The 23,435-nt window shown below is 35.5% G+C and overlaps 1 protein-coding gene across 1 annotated transcript in view; it reads left to right on the top strand.

Annotated features, from left to right (window-relative positions):
- The window catches only part of DZIP3 (DAZ interacting zinc finger protein 3), a 105,110-nt gene that overhangs the window by 43,514 nt on the left and 38,161 nt on the right, over positions 1-23,435 (top strand). Inside the window, exons 10-16 of the mRNA XM_080815154.1 lie at positions 3,162-3,281; positions 5,129-5,230; positions 7,253-7,345; positions 8,128-8,180; positions 18,412-18,488; positions 20,161-20,778; positions 22,542-22,574. Coding sequence (XP_080671280.1) covers positions 3,162-3,281; positions 5,129-5,230; positions 7,253-7,345; positions 8,128-8,180; positions 18,412-18,488; positions 20,161-20,778; positions 22,542-22,574 — 1,096 coding nt within the window. The remainder of the gene's footprint in view (positions 1-3,161; positions 3,282-5,128; positions 5,231-7,252; positions 7,346-8,127; positions 8,181-18,411; positions 18,489-20,160; positions 20,779-22,541; positions 22,575-23,435) is intronic.

The following is a 23,435-nucleotide window of genomic DNA, read 5'->3' on the forward strand; positions in this document are numbered from 1 at the left end:
TTGTTATTTAGATACTTGATATCTTGGACTAAATCTATGATTTTCTTATTTTTTTCCCTATTTGTTACATTTTATCTTTTTGTTTTACTTTCTAGGAGATTTTTCTCAACTTTAGCTTTCTGCATAGGGCAGATACTCAGCCAGTGCACACTAGTGCTATCATGTTAGTTGTTATAATGTTAAAATATTTATGTAGTGTTTCAAAAATAGTTGCTGCCAGGGGTTTCTTGGGCACCCAGCCACCATTCCAGCTGCTTTGGACTTTCCACCAGCCTTCCCTCCCTATGCTGCTTTAAAATCCAATAAACGTTTAATGTCTAGTAGGGTAGAATGCTTCAGTGATCCTGGCTGTAGGCCACCATGTTCTTAATCTGTAATGATTGGTGCCTGGCACCCCACCCAAAGTCTTGCTTCACAGACATTGTGATTAGATTTTTTTTTTTTTTTTTTTTTAGGGTATTTAGACAACTGACCTATACCCGTTTATCCTAAGTGGGTTCTACCAAAGACCTACCCTACCCCATTTGCTCCTGCTTTCATATATCCCCTTAGATAAACTTATCCTGGTGGGGGAATATAGCACCCCTAGAGATGCTGGCACCCTATCAGGGTAGTGCATATGGTTATTTTTAACATTACCCTTGTTCTTATCCTTCTACTGAATTTTTAATTTTAATGATTATTTCAGCTATTATCTACTAGGAGTTTCTGTTGTTATGAATGTTTCCTTTTTTCTTTTTAAATGACAGTCTGTTTTTGTATCATGAATGCATAATGTGTCAGAGGTAAATGTCAGCCAGATCATGGAAGACCTTATATAAGCCAAGTATGGGGGTTCACACCCTTTCTTGAAGTTAATGTGAAACCCCTGAAGACTTTTAAACACTGGAATGATATAATCAAATTATAATAAAAGAGAACAGACAGATACACACTCATATACCTATATATATCTATCTATGTGTATATATATGCACATATGCATGTGCGCCTCTCTGGGAGGTGATAGTTCTTGTGGGAACCAGAAGGTTGAGAATAGAACTAGCTCTGTAAAGACTGAGGGAAGAGCATTCTAGGTAAATGGAAAAGAGTGTGGGAAAGCCCTTAGGCCTTGACACACAAGTTTGAAGGACTGAAAAAGTAAAACCATGTGAATTTTATAATGAGCAAGGCTAGAGATGAATTCAAAGAGATGGCTAGATAGACTGAATTTAGGTTCTGCAGGTTCTGCAGGACCTTGCAGTCCATGCTAGGTAAGGGTTAAGACTTTATTTTAGGTAGGTACAGTGGGAAGCCACTGAAGGATTTTAAGCAAGGAACTGACATCTTTTGCTTTTGTATAGAGAGTACCTTGGAGCAGAGTAGGTGCAGAAGAGGTGGACCAGTTAGGCACCTGGTTATTACAGCTAATAATCTAGATAAGACGGAGTGTTAGCAATGGAGATAGAAATAGAAGAATTTACAGTGTATTTTGGGAAATGACACAATGACTTGATGATGTATTGCAGACAAAGGGTGATGGAATCCACTATGCAGTGGATGACTTCAAGATTTCTGGCTTGAAGCTGAAAGATGGTGGTAGATGAGATGGTGGTAGATGAGCAGGTACCATGGCCCTGTTAAGATTACTTCTGTCTCTTTAACATCCATAACATCCCTTAACTTCCATAACAACCTGGCTTCTAACAGGTACTCAGTAAATATATTGAATGAATGAATGCCAAAGACAAAAGGCAAGAGATAAGGAGTAAATAAGAAGGAACAAAAGGATTAAAAAGGAAAAAAAAAAAACCCTAATAAAGTAGTTACAAATTGTAGTTAGTGTTCTGAAGGAGACAGAGGTGTGGTAGAGAAAATGAAGAACAGAGATGTATACTCATGTAGCTGCATATAGGTATATGTATGTATGTGGCATATATTTGGTGGGAGTGTCAGTAGGTCAGTATTGAACTAGTAAGTTTGAGATCTGTGAAACTGCAGTACTTATATACATTCTGTGAGCCTATTTCTTTTTTCCCCATTTCCACTTGGCTATTTGCTATGCTGACGGGATATATATATATACTACCTTTATACTGACAGGTCCTTAAATGCCTCTCATTTCTTTCTCTCTTATCTTGATATTTAAAACATTTTCGTTGCCTTGGTCAAAACATCTTTATTCTTCAATATCAGCCATCAATTTAAAATTCTGAATGCTATCAAAGGAATGTTATGAATGGTAACTAGATTTATCAAACACTCTATAGCAACTTATTTGTCATGTTGTATATGCTCAGTATATTAAAAATACTACTATTTGAGGCGCCTGGGTGGCTCAGTGGGTTAATCCTCTGCCTTAAGCTCCAGCTTAAGCTTCAGCTCAGGTCATGATCTCAGGGTCCTGGAATCGAGCCCCGCCTTAGGCTCTGCTGAGAGCCTCCTTCCCCCTCTCTCTCTCTGCCTGCCTCTCTGCCTACTTGTGATCTCTGTCTGTCAAATAAATAAATAAAATCTTAAAAAAAAATACTACTATTTGAAATCTTGTAATACTCTCTCTAAGGGATAAGTGTTAAGGACTTGGTCTAAAGACCTGTTTAACATAGACTTCATAATATGTTTCACCTACATTTAATCAGCATTTGAAAATAGGAAATTGCATTCCAAGTTATGACTCTGAATATTGGAAGCATATTTCTGTATGCTACTTCTGCCCATAATGGCAGTGAGTGGCATATTGCTCCACTCTAGGAGTCCCACTGCCAACATGGTGTTCTGGGGACCAGTTCTAGCAGACCCTCCTGGGCCCTCAGTGATTTGTTGTCTCTGTGTGTGTGTGTGTGTGTGTGTGTATCGGAGCAAGTAGTTTTTAGTAGGAACATGTCAGATATTAATGCTATGAGTTGGGATGGTGAAGAGAGGTACAGCTTCAAACACAGACTTTTTTCTTTTCTCCTATGTTTATGTTCAGTAAGAAACCAGTGTTTCTAATTTAGGGCCTTTCCATATGTTGTTTACTTTGAATGAGGAAAAAATGTTCTATTGCTGTTTTAGAAAAAAATATATAGTGCCTTCAAAAAGGGAGATAATAAAATGGACATATTATTTAAGGTAAAATATTGGAAGTATTTCAGTCTTGTTCCTAATAATTCATAATTTTTTTAAATTTTTTTAAAATCTAGGATCTTCTTAATGATTTTATCAAGAAAACAGAAAGTAATATAATGAGGCAGACCATTTGCAGTTATCTAGATTGTGAACGATCTTGCGAAGCTGACATTTTAAAGAACACCAATTACAAGGTAATATAATTATTAACTGTTTTTAAAAATGAAATTATAAAATTAAACTTACATACAAATTATTGTTATGTATCAAAATATTGTTTTAAAAAAAAGGTGAACCATGAGAGACTATGGACTCTGAAAAACAACCTGAGGGTTTTGAAGGGGCGGGGGGGTGAGAGGTTGGGGGAACCAGGTGGTGGGTATTAGGGAGGGCACGGATTGCATGGAGCACTGGGTGTGGTGAAAAAACAATGAATACTGTTACGCTGAAAAGAAATAAAAAATTAAAAAAAAAAGAGTACTTAGTTTAATTATAGTAGTAATCCAGTTAAGAAGTTGAATATCTTGGGGTGCCTGTGTGGCTCAGTTGGTTAAGCATCCAATTCTTGCTTTCAGCTCAGGTCATGATCTCAGGGTTGTGAGATCAAGCCCTGGGTCAGGCTCTGCACTCAGTGGGGAGTGTGCCAGAGATTCTCTCTCTCCCTCTCTGTCCCTCTGCCCCTCCCCCTGCTTGAGTGTGTACCTACACTCCTACCTGTCTCTCAAATAAATAAATCTTAAAAAAATAAATTGACTATCTCTAAGAACTTATATTCATAGTGAACAGGAATTATATATATCTGTGAGTCAATAAAAAGTAAATCAATTTTGCTAGGGATTTTGTAATACTCAAATGTCTCTGTAGTTATAGTTAATGTCTCTGCAATCATAGCAGTAAAAATTATGTGGAATATTCTTTACAGTTAGAAATGTTGTAGGTTTAGAATATCAGCATTTTACTAAGGAGAAAAGTTGTTACTCTTCAAGAATTCTGTTAAAAAGTAAGTGATGATTATCTGTTGAATGGTTCTTGGGCAAGCAAAATGAAACCAGCCTGGATCTGAAGAAATTCAACAAAGTACATCAAATCTAGTTCTCTTTGAAATATATCAAAATAAGGCTGTGGGAAATCACAAGATAGGATGAGATGTAACCATCAGTGCCAGTCTGAGACCATTTCTATCATATAATGGAAATCCAGTTGCAAAGCATGATGTGTATACAGTGAGTGTTGGGGGAAGAAATCCAAAATGTATTCATTAGATTAATACAGGTACTGGAAAGTAGGCCTGGTGAAGTGGGCTGCTCAGGGTTGGTGGCAAGTTGGGTCTGGTTTAGATGATACGGTCCTAAGGTTTCCCAGGGAGGCTTCCAGGGTTCTAGTCACGTGGACAGCATGTAGCCTCAGAAGGTCCTGGCCACAAAATTTAGATCTTTGTCATCCAAGCAGTTTAGCTATTTAAAGAAAGTAGGACTATAGTTCCCAGGGAGTACATACCGGGAAGGCCTAGAAATTTATACCTTGAGATAATGCAGTAACTATCTGTCATTAACATTGCAAATCAGGTCTAGTGATTGTTAACAGAGATTCCAGGGGAATATGGTATGGAATTGGGGCGGGAGGAAAAGAGAAATGTAAAAATAGAGGTGAAGAGGGGTAGAAAACATGTTCCTCTAAAAAGGTCACTCACCAAATTTCTGATATTTTGTTGTATCAGAACAACAGTATATGTGTCAGTATATGGAAAATATTACATTGGGATTACTCCAATAATTACCTTTTCCTTTTGTCCCTATACTTCTGTCTTTAGTGATGTGAAAAATGGACCTATAAAAATGTCTTAGAAAGTTGATTACCAGTGATCTGTTGATAAATTTTGAATGCCATGTAAAACTCGTCTAGTTATAGCATAATTTTGAAAGTCACTTAAGGTGTTCATGTCCAAATAAGTGAATGGATGAATGAGACTTACAGTAGTATTTTTTATACCTATATGAATTATTATTTCCATATCAACAGCTTACTTTTTTGTCTTTTCCAGGGATTTTTTCAGTTAATGTGTAGTAAAAGCTGCTGTGTTTATTTCCATAAAATTTGTTGGAAAAAGTTCAAGAATTTAAAATATCCAGGTGAAAATGATCAGGTATTTGTTTTTTCCTTCAAAACTTTACAGCATTTCTTCTTTTATCCATCCCATTACTTCCTGTTCACATCCTTCTCTGCTTTTTTTCTAGCTCTGTTTTTCTTTTGCTCTTATCTCTGATGCTTTTCTCCTCATTATTCTTTGTTCATCATCACCATTTATTAATAAACACATCTTTTCAGGGGATATTCTACTAGTTGCTTTGGTTAGTGATTTCTATCAATTTTTTCCCTTCCTTTTAAAAGTTTATGCTCTTAAAAATAGAAATATTGTGGGACACCCGAGTGGCTCAGCCAGTTAAGTGGCTGTCTTTGGCTCAGGTCATGACCCTAAGGTCCTGGAATCAAGTCCCACTTCGGACTCCTTGCTCCATGGGGGGTCTTCTTCTCCCTCTGCCTTCCACTCCCTCTGCTTGTGCTCACACTCTTTCTCTCTTTCTAATTAAAAAAAAAAAAAATAGATTGTGTGTGTATTCACATAAAGGACATAGAATCAAAGAATATAATTGCTACACACAAAAAAAGGGAAAGGACACATACAATTTTAAGGATAGTTTCTATTTTAAGGGATAGAGAAAAATAATAAATTTTATATTCTTCAATCATATATTTGTAATTATTTATATTTACCTAAAGTAATATAACTAAATTAAATACCAAAGCCCAATTCTATATTGATTACTTTTTAGTGAGCTAATGGCCATATGTTGGGTTTATACTGTTTGGTTCTAGAGTGTTTATATTGTGCAGACAACAGAAAACCGTTATAAAGCAATTGTGGCATAGTAGAAAGAGCACTGTATAGAGTTGGGTGATCTGGGTTCAAGTCCAGATTGAACCACTTACTGTTTTTTGTTGGTTTTTTTTTTTTTTTTTTTACATAAGCCTGGTGATTTAACCATTCAGAAACTCAGTTTCCTAAACCATAAAGTGAGAATAGTAATACCTACTTCTTAAGATCGTTGTGAAGATTAATAGATAAAACATGAACTTGCATTGTACACTAAAAATCATTGTGTGAAGTGTTACTCATTTTTTTAAGCAACATGTGAATACTTTTCACTTTCTTTGATTGTTAGGGCGATCAGTATAGATAGTTCAACCTCAGAAAAAGAAGTACAAGAAAACTAAGTAACCTAACCAGGGGAAATAGCATGTTTAGAGCCAGAGAAAGGAATCAACATTTTTGTTCTTTTCCCCAGAACCCTCATATATTTGATAGAATTCAGTATTCCTTTTTACATTTGCTTAATCAGTACATTTCACTTGACATTGCTTTCCCTAGGGATGGTGAATACATTTTAGGCTGTTTTTGGTACTTGAAGACTTTGAAGTAGAAATGATGAGAGAAAAGTGGATCATGCATTTTAAATAGGAAATCCATTGATACATGAAATGGACTACTTTTTTATTTTTGTTTTTTATTTTTTATTAACATATAGTGTATTATTAGCCCCAAGGGTACAGGTCTGTGAATCGTCAGGCTTACACACTTCACAGCACTCACCATAGCACATACCCTCCCCAATGTCCATAACCCCACCACCCTCTCCCTACTCCCTTCCCCCCGGCAACCCTCAGTTTGTTTTGTGAGATTAAGAGTCTCTTATGGTTTGTCTCCCTCCTGATGCCATCTTGTTTCATTTTTTCCTTCCCTACCCTCCAAAACCCCCACGTTGCCTCTCGAATTCCTCATATCAGGGAGAGCATATGATAATTATCTTTCTCTGGTTGACTTATTTCACTCAGCATAATACCCTCTAGTTCTATCCACGTCATTGCAAATGGCAAGATTCATTTCTTTTGATGGCCGCATAGTATTCCATTGTATATGTATACCACATCTTTTTTAGAAATGGACTATCTTTGAACAGCTAACTCTCAAATGTTTATTCACATCTTTTGTTTTACCATCTAGCAACATCTGCTTTTAACTTTAATCAGATTTACAGATTAATGATTTTTTCCTATTGTTTATATATTTTTTCTGTTAGCGATTTGTTTTTTCTATTGATAATTTTAGGCCTTTAGTGGGAAAAAATGTTTGAAGGAAGGATGTACAGGTGACATGGTAAGGATGCTACAATGTGATGTACCTGGAATTGTTAAAATTTTGGTGAGTATCTTTATCTTTTTCTTATTTTTTTGCTTTCTTTCACTGGAATGTCATTTTTTACTTCAAACAGATTTGAGAATCATAATAATGACATTCTAGTCATATTTTTTCTCTTTGATGATGACTAAGCTCTCTGACCTTCCTATTAATTTGATTTCTCCAAAGTATTATTTATGTGGTCCTTATGAATAAAAAAAAAATTAAAAATAAGGACACAGAGGGGGAGGAAGGGAGAGAGACAAAGCTGGCAATGGCTGTACCAATGAAGAAAGTCTGTCCTAAACCAAGAATGATAATCTATTTTTGTTCCATCAAAGGTTAAAAATAATTTTAGATTTTCTGAACTTCTTAGAGTCTGGGAGCATCTTCCCATGAATTTATCTGTAGAACATCACATACTATACGTGTTATATACTCAAATGGTATCCACTTAATTTTTTCTATTCAATGAAATATCTTGTTTAATTCTCAGTATGTATGTAAATAGACTAAAATTAGAAATGTGTATTATTTCTTTCCCTACATATGTATATTTTTGTGTTTCAGATTCAGCATTTAAGTCCTGTACTGATAAATAGTAGAATTGCTTTTTGAGATCAACTCTAGTTTTTTGTTTGATTAGGATTGCTTATGGCTCACCTTGTTACTTCTGTTTTACTTGTTTTAAAGTCTCTATAGCTTCATTCTCATTATCTTTTTCAAATATTAAGGCTAAGAAGTAACACTAAAGAATTTTGAAAATTGAACTACTTTAGAGCTATTTTTTTTTCCATCACTTGCAGTTTGAAGTTGTGAGAAAGGATGAATATATAACCATTGAAAATTTAGGAGCAAGGTAAGCTTGAAATAAAATATTCTTTTTCCTGAGCATGTATATATTTTTCACTTGCTGCTTTTTTCTGTTTCTGTTCACTTGTTGGAGCTCCATTAAGTTTAAAGTAGTATTAGTTGTATGAAAAAATTGTATTTGGTTGACATTTATTTCCCACTCTCTTCCCACTTTGTAGACTTTTAAATTCTAAAGTAAAGAATAAATTATATAGATACTTTTCCCTTAAGTATGAAAATAATCCTTTCCTAAAAACAAAATGTTTTTCTTAAAGCTATTTAAATTAGGTTGTTTTGGTATGAAAACTTTCTCCTAGCTTTCAAAACTCATCCAAGCTTGTCTGACAATTAGAATTCTCCTATTTCTTGGATGAGAAAATTATATTGCAGAGGAAGATACAGTATAAGCTGGGAACTCAAAAGAGTAAAGAGCATTATTGCTATTGAAATTAGAGATTTCAATATAAAATGTTCTCCTAATTCGTTGATTCTCTTTTCTTCTACTGCAAGTGTAAATTTAAACCATTCTTCAGTCTACCAGGAATATGGCATTGATATCTAAGACATCAGTTTTCCTTCATGTGCTAATGAAAATCCAAGTCTTTCTCTCTAGCACAGGTTCCATTCCTAAAACCTAGATCTATCTACTGCTATACTAAATAGCTCCACTTTTGCTCTCCAAAAATATCCTATTGTTCAACATTCCCACAAATGGACTTGAAATCTTTCTTCCCAACACTGCTCTGTAACTTTTTTTAAGTCCAGTCAATTCAGCTTCTTAAAAATACTGTAAATGCCTCCCTTACTTCTGTCCCAACATTTGCATTAAACTAAATGAAGTTATTATTTCTCACTTGGAATTCTGAAACAGCTTCTAAACTGGCCTTTTTGTCCCTAGCCTTACCTTTCTTCACTTCTGTTCTTCACATAGACATCAAGAACACTTCTCAAAAATGAAAATTGAACTATATCACTTCGTTTAAAAATCTTTTCAGAAGCTTCTCATTGCTCTTAATTTAGTTCAGTTTCTTAGGTTGGCTCTTCAGACGCCTTTGTCACTGCTGTACTCACTAGAGTCGTCTCTCATTAAAAATTAAAAGAATAATGATTCTTTTCTTACTATATGTGCACCAACTATACTGGGCTTCTTTTACTCCTTAGGTATGCCATCTATTTGACCTCCAGGCCTTGCTTGGATACTCTATTCCTTTGGCTTTGCCAATTAAAATTTTTGGAAAACCTTACTTTCATTAGATTAGGTGTTTTTATCACGTGTTCCCTTTACTTCTCCTATCAAAAAATTTACCATTGGGGTGCCTGGGTGGCTCAGTGGGTTAAGCTTCTGCCTTCGGCTCAGGTCATGACCCCAGGGTCCTGGGATCGAGCCCTGCATCGGACTCTCTGTTCAGCAGGGAGCCTACTTTCCTTCCTCTCTCTGCCTGCCTCTCTGCCTATTTGTGATCTCTGTCTGTCAAATAAATAAATAAAATCTTTGAAAAAAAAGAAGGAAAAAAAATTTACCATTGACCCTGGAACAGCATGGGGGTTAGGGGTGCTGACCCTGCCTGCCCCCCACAGTCAAAAATTTGCATGTAATTTTTGACTCCCCTAAAATCTAACAGGCTACTAACAGCCTATCGTTGACTGGAAGCCTTACTGATGGCATAAACAGCCAATTACACGTATTTTGTATATATATTATATACTGTATTATTAAAGTAAGCTAGAGAAAAAATGTTATTAAGAAAATCTTAAGAAAGAGAAAATATTTTTATAGTACTATACTGAGTTTACAAAAAAAATCCATGTGTAAGTTCAAACCCATGTTCAGTTCAAAGGTCAGCTATACTAAGTTTTATTGTACTTTCTTGGCTGTCTTCTCCATTTGACTGTAACCTCCTTGAAGGCAAGCATTTTATCTTGCTTACTATTATATTCCTAGTACATAGCATAATGCCATGTGGGTGCCTGACATATAGCTGGCACCCAATAAATACATGACAGATGTAGAGGTTCTGCATTCCATTATTCTGCAATGGGTGTGTTACTTTTGTTTTGACAGTCAATTAACTTGGATATGAACTGTGAACTCTTTTGGGGGTGGGCAATGGTTCTAGTCTCAGTTGAGATCTTTACCTTCATCTGAGCTGCTTTGAGTCCTGTTCCATACGTAGGTGATTCGGCAGTCAGAGGTCTGGCTAGAAACTATTGGAGATCTCTTCTCTGACTTTTTCCCTTTTGGGATTCCCCTCATTCTCTTCAGTAGCCACAGTTCCCTGGCTTCATTTTTCTGGTTCCTGTAGTCTGGGAGACTTGTTTTCCACCAGACTATACCTAGCTCCAGGTTAAAAGCTCTAAGATAGTTGAACTACTAACATTTCATCCAGTTCTCTCCTCCTCTCCCCTGAGCATGTACCCTCTCAGCAAAGTTGGTTTTTTCTTTCTACTCTCAGTGCCTCAGGGAGCTGCTTTTTGTAATTTTCCCAAGTTTTAAGTTGTTTACTGTGGGAGAATCCTCTGGTAACTGGGTCTCAGTTGCCAAATTGGAGGAGCTACTTCATGGGGTTTTTTGCATGAATAATAGGATGGCTATTTTTTTTTAACTTTAAGATGCTTTATTGTTATTAAAATATATTTAAGGAAAAGCTCACAAAATATAAATGCAGTGTTTAACAGTTATTATACAGCAAACACTCTTGTGTCCCCACTCAAGTTAGTAGGATTTTGCCACCTCTCCAGAAGCATTCCCTATGGCTGTTCCCTGTTCCTCAACTCCTCATCTTCTCTCTAGGTAACTGTTATCCTGACCATCACAATCATCCCTTTCTTGGTCTTTTTTATAAAAATGTCATCTATAAATGCGTTTCTAAGTACTGAAGTTCTTTTTTTTTTTTTTTTAAAGATTTTATTTATTTATTTGAGAGAGAGAGAGAACATGAGATGGGAGAAGGTCAGAGGGGAGAGAAGCAGACTCCCCACAGAGCTGGGAGCCTGATGCGGGACTATCCCAGGACTCCGGGATCATGACCTGAGCTGAAGGCAGTTGCTTAACGTATTACTAACCAACTGAGCCACCCAGGGTCCCTAAACACTGAAGTTCTTTTTATAGGTCAGATTTTTTAAGCTACAGTTTATATACAGTAAAATTTAACTCTTTAGAAATAAACATGTAAATGAGTTTCTTTGTATACAGTTGGATAACCACTACCATGATCAAGATACAGACTGTTTTTATCTTCCCAAAAAGTTTCCCCCAAATCTCTTTTTCAGTCATTCCCTTCTCCCAACCTCTAAACCTGGGTAACCATTTGTATGCTATCTGTTCTGATAATACTGCTTTTTACTGACTGTCCTTTAGTAGGAAAACCTTTTGCATCTGAACTTTTTCACTTAGCATAATGCTTTTGAGATTCATCCATGTTATTGCATATATCACTATAGTTTATTTTTGTCTGTTGCTGAGTAGTCTTCCATTGTATAGATGTACCACAACTTATTTATGCATTCAACAGCTGATAACATTTGAGTTGTCACTGGTCTGGGCTATTGTGAATAAAGCCGCTATAAATATTCACATATATGCTCTTTGTATAGACATATGCTTTCATTTCTTTTGTGCAAATTCTTAGGAGTAGGAGCTCCTATGGTATATGTTTAAGGTTAAAGAAACTAAGCCAAATGGTTTTCAAAGCAGTTGTACATTTTATCATTCTCACCAGCAATATAGGAGAGTTCTAGTTTCTCTGCAGGTGTGTAATAGTATATTATTGTGGTCTTAATTTGCATTTGCCTAATGACTAATGAAGTTGAATATCTTTTCATGTGTTTATTTGCCACCCATTTATTTTCTTTGATGAATTATCTATTCTAATTTTTTGCCCATTTTTTTCATTGGATTGTTTGTTTTATTTTTTATTTTTTTTAAATTTTTTTTTTTAGATTTTTATTTATTTATTTGACAGAGAGAGATCACAAGTAGGCAGAGAGGCAGGCTAAGAGAGAGAGAGGGAAGCAGGCTCCCTGCTGAGCAGAGAGCCCGATGTGGGACTCGATCCCAGGACCCCGAGATCATGATCTGAGCCAAAGGCAGCGGCTTAACCCACTGAGCCACCCAGGTGCCCTGTTTGTTTTATTTTGAGTTGTAAGATTTCTTTATATATTCCAGATAAAAGTTCTTTATCTAAAATGTATTTTAAAAATATTTTATCCCAGTCCATGGCATGTCTTTTTATTTTCTAAGAGCTGTCTTTCAAAAAGCACAAATTAATAATTTCAGTGAAGTCTTATTAAGTTTCTTTTATACTTAATGCTTTCTGTGTTTTAAGAAAAACTTTTCCACCCCCAAATCAAAAGATTTTCTCCTATATTTTTTCTAAGTTTTAAGTTTTTAGGTTTTACACATTTATAATCCATTTTCAAGTTAAGTTTTGCAGATGGTGTGACGTAAGGGTCAAGGTTCGTTCTGTCACATTTATATATATATATATGTAATCTATGGATTATGTATATTATCCTTCTGAACTCATTTTTGTGTTCCATTCATTTGTTTATGTGTCCGTTTACCAATAACATAGTTTGTTACTATTGCTTTGTGTTATCTTATGAAATCAGGTGGTGTGAGTTCAACTTTGTTCTTATTTCTCAAAACCATTTTTTTTCTGTTCTAGATCTTTCGCTGTTTTATAATAAATCTAAGAAATACCTTATAAAATTTTCCAACCTTTTTGCTGGGATTTTGATTGGGATTATGTTGAATCTGTAGATCAATTTGGGAATGATTTGCATCTTAACAATATTGAGGCTTCCCATCCATGAACATCATTATAATTTCATTTAATTGTATCTTCTTTGATGTCTCACAGGAATGTTGTACAGTTTTCTGTGTACAGTCATGTAAATATTTTGTCAGATTGTTCCCATGTATTTATTTTTTTATGCTGTTGCAAGTGATATTTTTTAAATTTTAATTTCTAATTATTATATAGAATTGTATATACTGAACATGTGTCCTGTGATTTGGTATTTAGTGATTCTAATATCATTTTGTAGATTCTTTGGGGTTTTCTACAGATTATCATATTATCTATAGCTAAGGACAACCTTATTTCTTTTTTCCAGTTTATATGCTTTGTGTTTAGTTTTCTTTACTTACTGCACTGGTTAGGTCCTCTGGTACAATGTTAAATATAGATGGTGAGAGCAGACCTCATTGTCTTTTCTAGATTTTAGGGAGAAGACCACTTTTCTCCATTTAATATGTTGTTAGCTGTAGATTATAGTTGACCTTTTTATAAGTTGAAGAAACTCTTTTGTTTTCCTAGTTTTCTGAAAATTTTGATCATGAATTGGTATTGAATTAATGCTTCTCTGCATGCATTGAGATGATCATATGGTTTTTTTCTTATTCTTTAATTTGTTAATATGCTGAATTACATACACTTATTTTTTTTCTATGTATCTCTTTGTGTGTGTGTGTGTGTTCCAGGATTCATTGTTTATGCACCATACCCAGTGCTGCACGCAATACGTACTCTCCTTAATACCCACCACCAGGCTCACCTATCCCCTTCTCCCTCCCCTCCAAAACCCTGTTTGTTTCTCAGAGTCCACAGTCTCTCATGCTTCGTCTCCCCCTCCGATTCCCCCCAATTCACTTTTCCTTTCCTTCTCCTAATGTCCTCCATGTTATTCCTTATGCTCCACAAGTAAGTGAAATCATATAATAATTGACTCTCTCTGCTTGACTTATTTCACTCAGCATAATCTCCTCCAGACCTGTCCATGTTGATACAAAAGTTGGGTATTCATCCTTTCTGATGGAGGCATAATACTCCATTGTATATATGGACCATATCTTCTTTATCCATTCACCTATTGAAGGGCATCTTGGCTCTTTACACAGTTTGGTGATTGTGGCCATTGCTTCTATGAACATTGGGGTACCGATGGCCCTTCTTTTCACTACATCTTTGGGGTAAATAGCCAATATTTTGGGGTAAATACCCAGTAATGCAATTGCAGGGTCATAGGGTAGTTCTATTTTTAATTTCTTAAGGAATCTCCACACTGTTTTCCAAAGCGGCTGCACCAACTTGCATTTCCACCAACAGTGTAAGAAGGTTCCCCTTTCTCCACATCCTCTCCAACATTTGTTGTTTCCTGCCTTGTTAATTTTGGCCATTCTAACTGGTGTAAAGTGGTATCTCCATGTGGTTTTGATTTGAATCTGCCTGATGGCTAATGATAATGAAGATTTTTTTTAATGTGTCTGTGAGCCATTTGTATGTCTTCTTTGGAGAAGTGTCTTGTTCATGTCTTCTGTCCATTTTTTGACCTATCTGTTTTTTGAGTGTTGAGTTTGAGGAGTTCTTTATAGATCTTGGATATCAGCCCTTTGTCTGTTGTGTCATTTGAGAATATCTTCTCCCTTCTGTGGATTGCCTCTTTGTTTTGTTGACTGTTTCCTTTGCTGGGCAGAAGCTTTTGGTTTTGATGAAGTTCCAAAAGTTCATTTTCACTTTTGTTTCCTTTGCCTTTGGAGACATATCTTGAAAGAAGTTGCTGTGGCCGATGTCGAAGAGGTTATGCTCTATGCTCTCCTCTAGGATTTTGATAGATTCCTGCCTCGTGTTAAGGTCTTTTATCTATTTTGAGTTTATCTTTCTGTATGGTGTAAGAGAATGGTCGAGTTTCATTCTTCTGTACATAGCTGTCCAATTTTCCCAGCACGATTTATTGAAGAGACTTTTTTCCACTGGATATTTTTTCCTGCTTTGTCGAAGATTATTTGACCATAGAATATTTGTATGGAACCAGAAAAGACCCTGAATTGCTAAGAAAATGTTGAAAAAGAAAAACAAAACTGGGGGCATCACATTGCCTGATTTCAAGCTTTACTACAAAGCTGTGATCACCAAGACACATGGTACATGCACTTATTTTGAAATGCTTTATCAACCTTGCTTTCCTGGGATAAATAACAATCTATTTATCTTTTACATATTTCTGCTTTTTTTTCCTATAAGAAATCTTAAAAATAAAGAAGTTTAAGGTTTATTTATTAGAGCATACATGGGACGGTTGGTGGGCAGAGAGGCAGTGGAAGAGGGACAGAATCTTAAACAGACGCCCTGTTGAATGTGAAGCCCCACACAGGACTTGATCCCAGGACCCTGAGATAATGACTCGAGCCGAAATCAAGAATCAGACGTTTAACCAACTGAGCCACCCAGGTGCCCCTTTCCTAGCTTTTTAAAGATATAACATTATGTAAATTTAAGGTGTACAAAGTGTTGATTTGATATACATATATATTGTGAAATGATTACCACAGTAAGGTTAGTTAACTGTGTGAGGTGATGGATGCATTAACATTTTGTGTGTGTGTGTATGTGATGAGAACTTTTAAGATCAACTTTCTGGGGTTCCTGGGTGGCTCCAGTTAGTTGAGCATCAGACTCTTGGTTTCAGCGAGGGTTGTGATCTGGGGGTCATGAAATCAAGGCCCATGTTGGGCTCTGTGGAATCTGCTGGAGATTATCTCTCTCTCCCTCTGCTTCTCCCCTTTTCACATGCATGCTCTCTCTCTCTCTCCCTAGAATAAATCAATAAAATCTTTAAAAAAAAATAAAGACAACTACTTTCTTAACTTTCAGGTATACAAACAATATTGTTAACTATGGTAACTATGCTGCACACTGGAATTGGATCCCCAATTTGTACCATTTGACCCCCTTACTCATTTTCCCCACATCCTCATCCTTGGCAACCATTATTCCACTTTCTGTTTTTGTGAGTTCAGGGGATTTTTAGCTCCCACATATATGTGAGATCATATAGTATTTGGCTTTCTCTGTCTGGCTTATTTCACTGAGCATAATGCTCTCCAGATTCATCCATGTGGTCACAAATGTCTGGATTTCCTTTTTTTTTTAATAGCTGGATAGTACTCCTGTGTGTGTGTGTGTATGTGTATGTGTGGTGTGTGTATAAATCATGTTTTGTTTATCCATTCATCTGTGATAGACATTCAGTTTGTTTTCATGTCTTGGCTATTGTAAATAATACTGCAGTGACCATGGGGATATAAATATCTCTTCAAGCTAGAGATTTCATTTCCTTTGGGTGTATAATCTATACCCAACAGTGAGATTGCTGGCTCAATTCTGTTTTTAATTTTTGAGGGCCCTCCATACTGTCTCCCCTAGTGGCTGTATCAATTTACATTCCCACCAACAGTGTACAAGGATTCCTATTTCTCCCTATCCTGGCCAATGCTCGTTATCTTTTGTGTTTTTAATAATAGCTTCTCTTAATAGGTGTGAGGTGATCTCTCATTATAGTCTTGATTTTCATTTTCTGGATGATTAATGATATTGAGCACCTTTTCATGTACCTGTTAGTCATTTTATATCTTCTTTGGATTAATATATGTGTAATGTATCTGTTTGCATTTATTTACCTCAACCTACATATATCTGTATTTAAAGAGAGTTTTTATAGACAGCATAGGTCTTGCTTCTTTATATCCAACTTGACAATGTCTGTTAAATTGGAATATGTGTTCCATATAAATTTGCTATAGTTATTGATATGGTTGGATTCAAATCTATCATCTTCCTGGTTGTTTTCAGTTTTCCCCATCTATTTTATTTCCTGGGTTTTTTCCTTTTCTTGCTTTCTTTCTTGTGATCTAAGACCTATGATACATATTTTTAACTTTTCTTTAAATTGTGTTAGTCACCATAAAATACATCATTAGTTTTTGATACAGTGTTCCAAGATTCATTGTTTATGTGCAACATCCAGTGCTCCATGCAATATGTGCCCTCCTTAATACCTACCACCAGGTTCACCCATACTCCTACCCCCCTTCCTCTCTAAAACCCTCAGTTTGTTTCTTGGAGTCCAGTCTCTTATGGCTCATCTCCCCCTCTGGTTTCCCCCAATTCACTTACATTTTTAACTTTTCAAAGTCCATTTTCAAAAACTATATCACAGAGCATGTATGAACCTTATCATATGTTTCCCATTTCTTCCCATCTTTTGTGCTGTTGTTGTCATGTTTTATTTCTAGATATAAATTCCATAATATATTGTTACTTATAATTTAATTTTTTTCTGTTTTAAACTTTATATACATTTAAGCACGTATGTTTTTTATGCTTACCTATACATTATTTGTATGATGCATTCTTAATATAGTTTTTCCATTTTATTGCTATAATTTTATTGTATGGCTTTACTACTTTAATTACACTGGTAGATATATGGGTTATTTCTGAATTCCAGCTGTAGCAAATAGGGCTATGATGAACATGCTTGGACATGTGTCCAAATGTATATGTACAGAAAGTTTTCCAGAATTTTTACCTAGGAGTAGAACTGGTTAGGCCTTCTGTCCTTATCTTCAACTTTAGTAGGTTTTGCTGAACTGTTTGCTACAGTGGTTTTACCAATTGACACTCCCACCACCAAAATTCCTTTTACTCAGTATCTTCACCAGTAATTCATACTGTTAGAGTTGAAAATGTTTCCAGCATAGCGGATGGTTGGCAGTGTTATGGTGCTGGAAATAAAGTAGTTAACAACAAGCACTACCAAAATCTCTGTCCTCATTAAACATTCTGTGGTGGTATTGTCCCATTTTTGTTTTGTTTTCTGTGGGAAAGTTCATCTCAGTGCCAAGTGTCAAGTTTCTCATCTGTTTTATGGCAACATTTACCTAGTTTTCATTTATTTAATAAATCTTGCTACTTTTAACCTCATTTTTTTCCTAGTTATTTGTATTGCTGTTATGCTGGTTTCTTCGTTGCTGCCTTCTTTTTTTCTTTTTATATCACTAGTCATTGAATGAGTTGAATTTCCTTGGAATAATGATTGTAGAAAGATCTTATGTTGGAGGGGGGTCCCAACTGAGCTATAGATTTGCTGTGTTTTTTTAACAATGTTTCTGCTGCCATACAGCCTTTTTACAAATAAGCTAGTCACATGATTTTTTTTTTTTCTTTTTTGGTGTGAAATCTAGCAAATCTATTTTTCTCATAATTCCAATGAAAATGACAATGTGGGGTTGTCATTGTTGGTGCATTTTGTTTGTTCATTCCCTTTTCTCCTTTGTTATTAAGTTTTTCCAGGAGAAGGAGGAAAAGAAAGTGCTCACTTACTTAGCCATGCTGATGCCAGAAATCTTGACTGACTTTGTTATTAACTGTAACTTAATTTTTTTCTACTTGCAGTTATAAAAAGTTAATGTCTCTGAAAATCACTGATACTGATATAAGACCGAAGATCAGTTTAAAATTTAGTACAAAAGGTATTGTTTTATTCTTCTATGCCTCCTCTTGAAAACCCTATTAAAAGTTTTGACTTGTTCTGTACAGTATCGTGCCATTAGCAACCATGTGTTTATGTTTGTCATTCACTGGGCTTGGGTTTACACTAAGTAAGCATCACTTGGCATAGGCTGGAATTCATGGACAGAAATCAGCAGGTGTGTGGGTTTTATATTACCTTGGCATCCTGTAGAGAAATTTGTTAGGTCTAGTGTATATAAAACTGTCACTACCCAGTAAGATTGGACTCCAGCAGGTGTTACCTACCTACATCTCTTCTTGTTGCATTCCCTGTTAATAGAGCTAAAATTTTGGGCTCAAAGCCAAGTAGTCTAAACTTAGGTGCCAGCTGTTCAGCAGTATGCTAAGAAATGCCAGCCACTTAGCACTTGGATACTTTCGGGCTCCGACTCCCATGGAAGAATAGTTTGGTGCCAGTCCTTCTTGCTGGGGGAAATGAATGTTCTTGATCCCAGTTAGCATCTTATTTGGCCACTGAGAGAAAGCTCCTTGGGCCATTTGCTTTGTAACCTTGCTTGCCTCCACAGTGTGTCAAGTACATCAAACAAGAATATTCATTTTAAAATTTCTCAAAACATAGAATCATGAAGGATAAAATAATAAAGCTGCATTTTACAATAAATACATATTTGGATACTTATATAAAAATATACCATCATATATCAAGTTCTTATTACTTTCTAATTCATCTCAGTCTACTCTCCTTCTTTGGAAGTGCTGTTAAACTAGGAAAATACAAAGTAGTTCATTCTCCTGTTTTATTCCATTTCATTGATGAAATATCTTAATAATAAACTTAATAAACTTAGTCATTAATTTGTTTTTTGAGAGGGTAAGAACATCGTCTTCAGGTCAGCGTGTCTGAAACTTTAATATATATTTAAATCATCTGGTGATTTTGTTAAAACATAGGTGCCAATTCAGTAGCTCTGGGTTGGGGGTGGTGGTGGGAGGGATGCTAAGATTCTGAATTTCTAAGAGGCTCCCTTACAGATGCCACTGCTGGCCTGGGGACTACACTTCCAGTAGTAAGGCATTAAGTGACTTTATGTTTTTTGATAAAGCTCTGTACTGTCTAATATGGTAGCCACTAGCCATATGTAGCTATTTAAATTAATAAAAATTAGATATAATTCAGATTCAGTTCCTTTGTCAAAAAAGCAGCATTTCTGGTGTTCAGTGGCTAGTAGACCAAATCTTAAGACATTTTTATCACAGAAAGTTTTACTGGACAGTGCTGATTAAGATAAAATGTAGTTGCTTAAATATAGTATAATTAAACACTGGCAGTTACCATTCTTGAGTCTTCAGAATTTTCAAAGGCTTAATACTTTTTATGCTATTTGGTTGCCAAAGCTCACTTACTTGAACAAAACCCTGGATGGTTGAAAGGCTTTTGTGTGATTAGTCTTTGTGATTACTTTTGCTTGGGAATATATTGTTTTTGTTGGGATTTTTTGACAGCTAGACAGCAGCATGCTTATTGAGCACTGGCTATGGCAAAGCACTGTATTGTACTTCATTCTTTTGGAATAGTCCCTGTCCTACAGGAGTTTAGGATGTAATACAAGAGATCACATGGAAAAAGAGCATTAATGTGGAATGTTTTGACTTCTCAAAATTCATTTTCAGATGAAATGCCTATCTTCAAACTTGATTATAATTATTTCTATCACCTGCTTCATATAATTATCATTTCTGGTACTGACATTGTCCGGCAAATATTTGATGAGGCTCTGCCACCCCCTCTTTTGAAAAAAGAGCTTCTTATACACAAGAATGTGCTGGAACCCTACTACAACCATCTTTGGACCAATCACCCTTTGGGTGGAGCATGGCATCTGCTTTATCCCCCAAACAAGGAGCTACCACAGTCCAAACAGTTTGACTTGTACCTCCTCTTAGCTCTCATAAAGCATTTGAATGTATTCCCTGCACCCAAAAAAGGCTGGAATATGGAACCAACATCTTCTGATCTCTCTAAGTCTGCAGACATCTTGAGGCTGTGCAAGTACAGGGATATCCTCCTTAGTGAGATTTTGATGAATGGTCTCACTGAGTCACAATTCAATTCAATTTGGAAAAAAGTTTCAGATATTCTTCTGCGCCTTGGGATGAAGCAAGAGGATATTGAGAAAGTGAAGGAGAATCCCATTGAGAATATCTCCCTCGATTACCATCAACTGTCCATCTACCTAGGCATACCAGTACCAGAAATCATCCAGAGGATGTTATCCTGCTATCAACAAGGTACAAAATAATTACTTACTTCACATGGTAAATCTTCACTGAGTATCTGCCATGTGCCAGACACAGGGCTAAGGGCAGGAGATTCAGTGAATTCACATTCTTGGGAGGATAGACTCATCAAGAAACTCATAAAAATCATAGTGCTAGAAATGTTCCAGAATACTATGGGAAATCCTACCCTAAGAGAGTCCAAGAAAACCTTTCTGGAGAGTGTAATATTTAAGGAATTTTTAAATGACATGTAAAAATTAGCCCAGTGAAGAAGATGGAGAAGGACATTTCAGAAGGAAACAAGAATAAAGGTATAGAAACATAAACATGTATTACAATGCAGGAACTAAAAAGTTTTGCCTTATTGAGATCAAAGTAGGGGAAAGTTAACAATTCAAGGGGATTTCTCTTGACTTGTTGAGTTTTTGTTTTTAGAAAGGAATTGTTGAAGGTTATCACTACTATACAATTAAGGAAAACCATGGAAAACAGGTTCCATGCGTTTCAAGGATACCCTTTTAGATACCAGGGGTATATGTTTTCTCCTCCTTTCCAGAAGAACCATGATATTTAGTTTAAAAGTTTGATAGCTGTCCATTGGCCATGCCCATGAGTAATTTAAAACAAACAAACAAATAATGTTCATGCAAGTATTCAAGGTCAGCAGTAGCCCTTCCCGGACATTGTCTCTTGATATAGGAAAGACTTTGTATCTCCTCTTCAACATTCCTGGATAGCTTCTCATTTGCCATCACGGAGAGTTGAGTTCAAGGCATCTCAGCATCACTGAAACCTGTACTGTGCTATTTTGGGTGACTTTACCTAGTCCCAGGTTATTAGTTGTATTACCTAGTGAGCAGCTGATGACCACACTAATACTGTGTAACCATACGACTTACTAGGTTTCCAGTAATTGCTGAACTGGTCCAGATTTTCTTCAGAGATAATTGCTAGGCCCTAATAACAATCCTTTTACTAAGGTTCTGGGATACCATTATGTTTTCCTGCTTAACCTTTAAGAGCTTTCTTTGAGCATAAAAGAAGAAAATGCTGACTTTCATGATAAGAGAAAGTCATGCAAGAACCGTTAAAATAAGAGACTTTTTTTTACATTTACTTTATTGAGATTTTTAATAACAAATGAGAATAAAGGTAATGTTTGGGAAATATTTGAGCACTAAATAAATTCAGAGCATTTCAGGCAGTCTGTTCTCACTTTGGTAGACTGAAAAACTTCCAAGTCTTTTTAATAGAGGCTATCCTAGTATCTTCTGTCTCTTTCCTAGTAGTTATTACAATTGCTATTTTCATTTGTTTGGTTAATATCCACTGTTCCTACTAAATCACTGTAAAGGTTGTTTTATTTCTTCATCATTCAATATCTAGAGCCAAATAGGGCCTGATGCATTGTAGGTGCTTAATAAATATTAATGGGCAAGAAAGAGAGAAGACCGATCAAGATAATTCATACTGCTAAAAAAAAAAAAATGCTCAAACTTTCAACAGAGGTCTACTTCATAATTGACTGTTATTACTTCATTACCTTAGACTTCTTAAATTATAAGAATGTGTATTATCTATTATGAACTATAAAAATTTTGTTTTCTTTTTCTAAACATGAGTTTATAACCTCATGTTATAATTAGCTACCAGTTAGTTATAAAAGTAATTGGTGCAGTGTAAAAATCTTCTGACTTTTCTTAGTCCCAGTCAGATATTTTTTGGTTGCATTTGCAGTTGTACATCTTAAATTTTTTCTTTATGTATCATAGGAATTGCTCTACAGTCAATAACAGGCAGTCAACGTAAGTATGTTTAAAAACAAAGTGCCTGGGTGACCTTTCAACTTGGGACAGCTAGGGGATACTTATAGGCATTTTATTTGGTCAGATAAACTGTATGATAAACTATAATTGTTTGTTGTTATAGGCTTGGAAAATCATGTGGCCATATTACTACTGGTCAGCTGAATGTAGTGTGAGCCTTTTTACTCTGCTTTGGTCTTAGTGCATGTGCTGCAGGATTTACCCAATATAGTTTGTTAACTTTTTAAAACATCGGACACTTAGAGAGGCAGAAATGTCTACCTGCTTGCTCTACCTGCTCATATATGCTACTCTTTAGCTTATGTAGCTTTTATCTGGTTAATTATCCATTGTTAAACTAAATACTCTTTTTGCCAAGTGGTGAATTGCTGATTTTTTTAATTTCCATTTTTGTGCTCTTTGTGTGTGTGTGTTTTTTTAATGCAATTCATATTGTGCAAGTAAAATTATACGTGAGAAAACAACACCATGGGTTTTGTTTGGAGTAAAATTATACTTAAACAATAAAAATGTTTAAGTTAGAAATAAAGAATACTCATTATCCTAAAATTATACTAGTTGCAGTATTAAGGTCAATGTCAGGATCCTCAAAAACTTAGTATTTAGAGTTGACTTAAGTTCTAGATTATCTAATATTTAGAGTCTACTTAAGATAATAGTTAAGTATCTTAGCATTTGGGTTTGTCTGATTGGTTCTAGGCTAGTATCTGTACCTATCTGGTCATTGACAAATGGGCATTTCATTTTCATCTAGTAATGGTACAGAGTAAGATGTCTTCTATTTCTGTTCCTGGGATGGTGTTTTATTGGGGGGAGAGATATGTTTATAATAGTGATGAG

This window comes from Martes martes (assembly GCF_963455335.1).
Source record: "Martes martes genome assembly, chromosome: 1".
Taxonomy (NCBI): domain Eukaryota; kingdom Metazoa; phylum Chordata; class Mammalia; order Carnivora; family Mustelidae; genus Martes; species Martes martes.